Here is an 8681-nt window from a genome sequence, read left to right on the forward strand (position 1 = left end):
GATTAGATTGGAGGAGGAGCGTGCGTAGCTGTGTTGGCCTCAGGCGGCTTGGTGCTGCAGTGAGGTATTAGTAGTAGTAGTAGTAGTAGTTAGTTTCATAAATCCTGTTAATTTAGCAATTTACAATGGAACAATCTAAATATTCCAGTGTCTATTAATAGTCCCCATAGACTATGCCCACTAAAGAAGACAGGCATTGAGATCCTCCCAGTGTCCTTCTATCTGCTCAAGATATTCCTGATTCCTAGTGGAATTCGTATTTTTCTGCTGAATTGTTTCTGCTAGATGCTACCCTTCAGTTTGAATATTTCTCTCTAGTGACGTTCCCGAGAATTTTGTTGTTTTGGTTGATTCTGTAGCGTGAGTGATCCTGTGCAAAAAACCGAAGAAATCTTCCGGCATTCATAAAGTGAGTGCTTTTCACATTCTGCATAGTAGTGAGCTGTTCACAAACCATACTGCTCTTTTGATGCAGATGATTGTGATGCAAGGATTTATACCTTCTTCTTTCTCGACTGGAGATCTAACTCCAGTACCAGAGGAAGGTAAACTCGTGACCCAATTCTCATCATTCTGCCCTATAACGGTGGCTACTACTTTCTGCAAATTTTTGATTTGCCAGTCATTTTCCATCTGAACGCGAAGTGCTATGTTCTGCTAGATCAATTTGGCTTCCAACCACGTCTCGGCTGTGGCCAAGTTCTGTCCTTTGTCGCGAACGCTCTAATCGATGCCAATCCATCAGGAGAAAGTCTCGTGCTTGAAGGACATGATGTCCGTAAAGTGTTTGACTTCCGATTCACGCTACTATGCTTCTCCATTCAGCAAAGCCTGGGGTAAGCCCTTCGTATATTAGAGCTTTACGTAATATGTATTCTTGACTTAAAATTTGCCATTAGTGACGTTTTCACATCCCTACAGCCCGAGTATGCAAAACTCGGTCTTGAATCCATTGGTGAAAAGTCTGGAGACGTATTCATCAACTTACTGTGAGCGTTGCCAGCCGATATTCCTCTCGGGAACAATAGGATCAAGCCAACTGACAACATCACTTACCTCGGTCTCCCTATTGTGTCCTCAATAAGACATACGTGACAACTCCTAATGCTTCACATTGAACGTCGAGTCGGTCTGTCTTGTGCATCTTTCGTCACAAATAAGCTAAGCTTCAACCGCCATCTGCTTTCGAAACTTCTTAGCTCTGTTGCTAGGTCATATTATTTATACATAGCATCGTTCTGGAAAATGTTTTGCAATTCAGATAAGTTAAAACTTTGCTCAGTTTTCTTTCGCTTTGTCAAATATTTTCTCTGTTTCCTCCCATGGATTGGCAACTCTTATCTTGTCAGAATATTCGACTTAGCTGACCCTGTTATCTCTGTTAAAAGGCAAGTGTCTGTATATAATACTCTTGTATCAAAGCTGAACTACCCTTGGTGTTCAATAACTTATTCATGTTTTATAATTATTTGTTTCTCTGTTTATAGTGATTTTTCTTCTTTTTTTTTTGTTTATGCTCCGTCTTCCTTTTTTTTTCATGACGGGTTTATAAATAAATACTAATAATAATTTCCTGGTCAAAGATCTTCTCATTATTATTGTGAAGACAGGTTAGACAGGGGGAAAACAATCATAGACATAACAAACATAATTGGACAACAATATTTAGTAATTAAGGAGATGTCTTGATCACTTTTCATCACTGTGACTCTTCTCGGATGTGTAGTGTCTATATTACGACCATAAAATTAATTGGAAAACGAAAGTTTGAGCTTTTGGAAACAAAAACTTTTATTAGTACAATTTTTTTTCTTAGTGTGTGTGTAATGTTCAGTTTGTCGTGATCCGAGTAGATAAATATCATGTCAATGCCATTATCATATTATAACTTCGATAAAATAAAAACCAGAAAACATAGGAATAACGGATGCACACCCCTTCTGTATTTGCATTAGTACTAATAGTAGAAAGAAATACTTAAGAAAAGGATAAGTTTTCCTGAAGAACTTTTTTTCTTAAAATCCTTTGTTTCGCTTGTAGCTTAGTTTGCCATTAGGACTTGGGTTGTTAATATAAAACCAATTAAAAAATGAAAAAAAAATAACGGATGTATTATAACTGCGATAAAAGAAAGAATTATCCTGTCTAAAGAGCTTCGGTAAAATAAAAGTAAGAACTTTCTTCACAAGGAAAAAACAGCGCATCAATTATTTTTGTTTAAATTTTAGTAAACTAATTTTTCTCTAAGTTGTCGAAAACTACTGAAAATGTAAAATCTCAGGTCAAATATTAAAATCAGGTACAGGTCAAAATTTCTTGTTTCAACATCTTCCATTGTATTGTCATGGCAAAACTGTTTGGAGCAGGGTTAAGTTTATTTTAACTTCTGTAAAATGTAAAATTAATCCTTCTCAAAAAGGAAAAAAAAGCAAAGAAAGCGTGGTATAGCAATTTTTTCCAAAACTTATTTTTTCTAAAGACACATCGCAGTTTCTTCGTTCAAAATTTTCTATTTATTATGTGAAATTAAAACAATTTGGAACATAATCAGATCTACGTTGCATGGGTAACGTGAGGTGTTGCGGCATCCTTTGTTCGGCTCCGCCAAGTAAAGTGTTGCGAGAGCAACACTTTGGTTTTGTTTCCTCGCTTCGATTAAACGCTGAAGTTGTTAATCTGTAAGGATCTTGAAATAAATACTAGATACACCAGCTCGCAAAAGTTGCAAATCCCTCATTGTGACTAGCAAAAGTTGCAAACCCCTCATCGCTGAAGATGATTGTAGCCTAACAGACGATTATTACTTACAAGTCCCTTACATGTCTTACCACTGGAACCAACTCGGTCTTACCATCAAATACACTGGAAACAAATAATAGGTACACCAAATAGCAAAATTTGCAAACCCCTCGCTGCCGAAGATGATTATGAGCTAATAACTGACCTTTCCTTACAAGTCCCCTACATGTCTCACAATTGGTATCGGCTTATTTTTGGTTTCAGTGTGTACCCTACTACTGAAGTTGTCAACCCCTTGAACCTTTCAAACTAGTATATCTCATGAAGGAATTTTTGTATGAAAAAACGGATGACATATACTTTGATCAGCTCATCAAGAGATATCGATTGCCGTCGAAAAAAAAATTCTATCTGTCTTAGTTCAAAAGTTGATTTTTTTTTTGCCGTAGGCCAACTTTCTAACGTCACCACTTAGAAAGGAGCAAAGGATAAGCTCCAATTTTTTTTACCAATGACAGAACTTTTAAAGTTTAAGAGGTACATCTGATAACATTTCTCTACCTCAATCCCAAGTCCGAAAAAACAAATGATAAACCCAGCAAAAATCACGGCAGCACTTTCGGACCCGCGGGAAAAATGCCGCTTTTTTGCTTCTGTAAATTTTTCTATTTATCACTCAATGAAGATATATTGGCTGTGGGGCCGGGTTACTGCCGCATATATTTAACACTTATAGATTTTAGTCCATCTTCAATTTGAAAGTGGTGCCTGCCTGCTTGCCTGCTAGAACGGAGCTTTCCACTCCAAAGCAGAAACATGGTTTGATGAAACGAAAGTTTGTCTGCATAACCTCAGATACTCCTCTCTGACATAGGCTACATAACTCCACTTCACTTCGCACACCATAGGCTCTGGCTCGTGGACAAGCAAAAACCATCCTTTTTGGCCCCAGGCAAGAGTTCTATGGAGCTTTCCAAAATGTAATGTCATATTCATCAATCCGGCCTGAGGTCCACACTTTCCATAAAAACCACACATGTTAGACCCTTACCAGTTTCCAGGAATAAGCCGACATCGGTGGCATAGAAAAAAAAAACGGGACAAAACCAAAGTGTTGCTCTTGCAACACAATCACGAACAGAAATGGGTAGAAACAATAGATTTTGGGACCCAGGCAAGAGTTCTACGAAGCTTTCCAAAATGCAATGTCATATTCATCAATCCGGCCTAAGGTCCACACTTTCCGTAAAAACAGCAGAGGTTAGACCCTTACCACTTTCTCGGAAGAAGCTGAAATCGGGGTGCTTGAAAAAAAAAAAAAAAACACGGCAGAACCAAAGTGTTGCTCTCGCAACACAATAATATTTATGACATTTTTGGTAAATATAAAACAGATTCTTCTTAACAAAGGAGAAAAGGTGCAGCAGTTTTATTTTCTTATACATATTTTCTCTAAATAGTCAAAAATTCAAAATTTTGAAAACGTAAAATTTAAATACATTGGTCCATCGATTTATTAAATCCATAATATATTTTGCTCCCTGACCAGCTCTGGGCTTTCTTCTGTAGCCGAAATTTTTTTTATTTTTTGATAATTCTTATTCGAATTGAGGAATGAACTTCAGGTAAAATAATATATTTTCTTACAATAAATTAAAGCTTATTTTTTATGATAAAAAAGCAAATAAATAAATAGTCGTACCAATATAAGTTTTTTAGATGCCCATTTAAGGTTGCCCCTAATAAGATGGTTGGACTAGATATTGATAAATATTGATAGCCTTCACAAAACTTAAGCCCTTTGGTGCAGGAGTATCTTGTTGTTGCATATCATTCATGATATTCTTACTCTGGGATGGATCAAACACAAAAAAGATGTAAATTTGTTTTCTAATTAACATTTGATTTCACTCACAGAAATGGTTTCAGAATCTGACTTTCAGAATCAGAACCCTAGATAAATTTCTTAATTGATCAAAAGGTTCACAGTAACAAACCTTAAATAAGTAGCTACCCGTACCTATAGTAATTAGTAACAAGGCTCCCACCTCCCAAAAAAACTATTTTAACATCAATATTCAGAATAAAAGAAGTATAGATTTTATAAATTCTTTACTTTTTTTAAGTTTTTGAAGGTACATTCTTTTCAACAAAAATGGCACCGAGGATAGGAGTGGCAAAAAAAACTTTGAAAACAGTTAGAAAAATATGTTTATATGCATTTTTGTTATGCTTTTATTGGTCAGAAATTTTTTTTAGGGGATCGAACTTCCTATCCCCCCCCCCCCTGGATACGGTCTTGCCTGTGACTACTTCTAGAACCTGTTACTTATCGAAAGTTTGCCTTTGATAGGTAAAATTAAACCCAATAAATTGTATATGTTTGGAATCAGTATTACAAGACAATTCTTTGAGATATTAAATGTCATAAAAAATTCTCTCTTCAGAGTTTCGGTTACTGTTGGACTGACTCGCAAGCTAAACCAAGCATAAAAGATACATCTGCTTTTTTTTATACTAAATTCTTTAACTTTCTAAAGTCATAGTAAGAACCAGAGGAAAAACGAAACAGATTTTCTTTTTCTATTCTTTCTTAATTTCAGGCAATCTAAGTCAAAAGAAACTCTGAATTTTCCTGCTATCCCGTTGTGTAATTTTCCTGTTGCGTCTCTCACTTATGTATTACTAGGGCTGCTAACAATCCTTGTAACCTTGAAACACTTTTTGACCAAGAAGGCTCTAGTTACTAAACCCCATCTATATAATTATGTTCATAAAATTAAAGAGGCTTTGTCACAGCCCACCTTCATATTCATAGGCATGTAGAAGGTTGTAATGTAAGGGGTAATAGGTTAATAAATATGCTATTGAGACGTAATTTAGGTCAGCTAGCTGACGTGAAGATCCAGAAAAGAGTATTCCAGACAAAGAAGCTTCTAGTCTACATTGATGGTCTGAGGTTTGGCTTAAGCAGCTAAGTTAGAAATAGTTTAGCTGAGATATTTTAAGAAAATTTTAAGCGTGAAGGATTCATTTTGTCCAGCAGTACTGAAAGGAGATTTGGGGTTTTTTACATTACGGAGTGGTAGATTGGTTTGAATGGTGAAACTTCGGGAGAAAATAATTTGTTCACCTTCTTAAGTCAGCTTATTTGGAGAGTTTTAAGGACGGCAGACGGGATTCTTGACCAGATCAGGTCAAGAAAATACTTGACTTTTATGGCCCTTCAGAGATGTGGAATGAAGGAAAAGGCCCAATGGATGAAAGCGTGTCAGTATGGAAGGAAGTCCAGCGAACCCTAAATGACCAAGAAATCCAAGAGTGGCGAGCTCATAAAGACAAATCTATGTCTTTGAGATTTTACTCCCGAGCTTAAGAGTATTGAGGGGAGGAGGTTTATTTAAATTTGCGTTGAATAGAGAGGATTTGAAGAATTTGTTGTTGGTAAGAGGGAATAGTCTGGATTTAGGGAAAGAAGAAAATTTTTGGGAAAGACTGGTGTATTTTAAAGCTGTATTAAGTTTATAGACCATATTTTGTGTTGCTATGGCCCGCAGGCTTTTTGCAACAAATCTTATCTTACCTTATTGAAACTAAAAAGGGGTCACCCACTTTCCGCCACCTAGTATACATTTTTGAGAGTCTATGTGAAAGTTTTAACTTTGCCTTGTGGCTGTCTTTAATTGACGTCTTTTTTAGACTAGTAATGAAAGTGGAACTTCGATGGATCCTCAATTGGAGCGACAAGTGGAGACAATTCGCAATTTAGTTGATTCCTACATGAAAATTGTCACAAAAACAACACGGGATCTCGTGCCAAAGACAGTGATGCATCTAATGATTAATAATACCAAAGATTTCATTAATTCAGATTTGCTGGCTAGCCTGTATATGTGCGATACAGTAAGTATATAAACAATATATTCACAATAGTATCTCAATGCTGACCTGAGCATCAAAGTACTGAGGATATCAAAAATAAAATATATTTGTCCCATGGACTCATCTTAGGTCTATTTCTACCTTGGAACCACGTTTTTAGGACTTTTCTTGTGGTTCTTTCTCAAATCACTATTTTGAACCATGAAAATAATTTGTTAATTTACTATATTATACTAATTATATAACTAATACACTAACTATTACAAAACAATAACTAATAAACTATGTAACTTATATACTAACTATATAACTACCTAACCACTAAACTAACTATATAACTGTATTCTACTTAGTAAAACTAACTAATAAAGAATGACACGTTAACAAGTTTTTTATTACTAAAGACAACTACCCCTTCAGGGGAAAGCTAGACCTTTTTGTATGGAAATTAATTTTTAAGTTTGGGACTCCAACCACTCAAAACGGAGTCAGAAATTGGCCAAAAAGCTATATTTTCTGATCAGATTCAAACTTTCATGGATTGCCTAGTGGCCAAGAGGACCACAAATTTAGTTGAAATGGGGAAAATTGTTGGGGGGAATTCAAAAAAAGAATTTTGTATAATGGCTTTTGTTTCCTTTTTAAAACCTTTTCAAAGAAGACATGTTCTTAATATTTACGATATATAATGCTATTAATTACTTACAGTTACATATTTCAACTTATTATTTGAATTCTTGGTAAACATCCTGAAGTTTCCTCTATAATCGGTATATCATAGGTATTTTTGAAGACCACACTGCTTTTCCATGATTATAAATAATTGTACAGATAGGGATAAATCCTTTTATTAGACAGTGGAAAAACGATCAAAAATTTCTGGATATTTCGATCACATATACAGTGACCGTCATCAGCAGATATATTGCTGATGACAGTATGTCTGCTGTTGACGGGCACTGTATATGTGATCGAAACATCCATTATTTTTTCATCGTTTTTTTCACTGTGTAAAGTTCACTGTATCCCTATTTAAACTGTCATTTATCATCATTATATCATTGTTTGCTCCTATAAGTTATTATACTGGGCCAAGAAAATGACTGCGAACCTTCCTGGATATTCAATAACTATACCCGAACAAGCTCTACTTTGACAGTCTACTGTATTTTAATTTTGCTCTGGTATTTGTGTCAACGTCAACCCAAGCCGATTAATTTTCTTTTGGTTTAAGATTAGCTTTGCCATATGCAAGCGAAGAATCGAGTTTGATGGTTTGTATGTCTTTATTTTTTTTGGCGAAATGACGGAAGAAAGACTCACCGGGCCATCCTCCATCTTCACCGTGAAATTATCATAAGTGTTGATAGTGCTGTTGATTTGCTAATATTGGAAGTAGGGGATGAGAATTAGTTATGTAATAGTAGCAAGGGATTCGCCAGATAAATAGAAAGTACACTTTTTTTAATCACTTCCGCAAAACAACTTTACTTTCATTTGATTTTATTCGCCGTAGAAAGCAAAACCATTAGCGTATTGGACGTCTGGGTATGTGTGACGTCATTCGCAGGAAAATGTCTTTCGAAAATTAATTAAGGGCCTAAAAGAATTTCTTAGAGTTGTAATTTATTTAGGTTGCTTTTTTCACACGGAAAAACGAACTTTTGTAATATTATGAAGAATCTTATTAAATGAAAAATAATCACCGAGTGAAGCTCGGCATACAAAATATTACTGTAATTTTTCTGCTGCATTGCGTAGCTTTTACTGTGAAGTCATTAAGAATATTGGGCTTACTTCACAGCTATCAAACAAAAGTATTTTTCTCTTAAAGACTCGGGGAAAATCAGATTTTCCAACAAACAAATTGTGTTTTGCATCTCCTACTTCTGCTCAAAGGTCTCAACCCTCGGTGGTTCAGTAACTTCCGTTAGCTGACGATCTAAGAAAATATTAAGGGGGCTGGGAGGGGGAAATGAATTTATTTTAAAGTCGTAACGTATCTAGATTGTTTTTCACACCAGAAAATGGCAGTATGCCTTTTTTAAGAAAAAGAAGTT

The 8681-nt window shown here is 35.5% G+C and overlaps 1 protein-coding gene across 13 annotated transcripts in view; it reads left to right on the forward strand.

Annotated features, from left to right (window-relative positions):
* LOC136036885 (dynamin-like) overlaps positions 1-8681 on the forward strand; it is a 134406-nt gene that overhangs the window by 98471 nt on the left and 27254 nt on the right. For all 13 annotated transcript variants that reach the window (XR_010619808.1, XR_010619809.1, XM_065719233.1 and 10 more), the window contains one exon: positions 6439-6642. Coding sequence is in view for 11 of the 13 variants with exons in the window: in XM_065719233.1 (XP_065575305.1) it covers positions 6439-6642 (204 nt within the window). In the remaining 2 variants the exon portion in view is untranslated. The remainder of the gene's footprint in view (positions 1-6438; positions 6643-8681) is intronic.

The sequence above is a fragment of the Artemia franciscana genome, chromosome 16 (assembly GCF_032884065.1).
Source record: "Artemia franciscana chromosome 16, ASM3288406v1, whole genome shotgun sequence".
NCBI lineage: Eukaryota > Metazoa > Arthropoda > Branchiopoda > Anostraca > Artemiidae > Artemia > Artemia franciscana.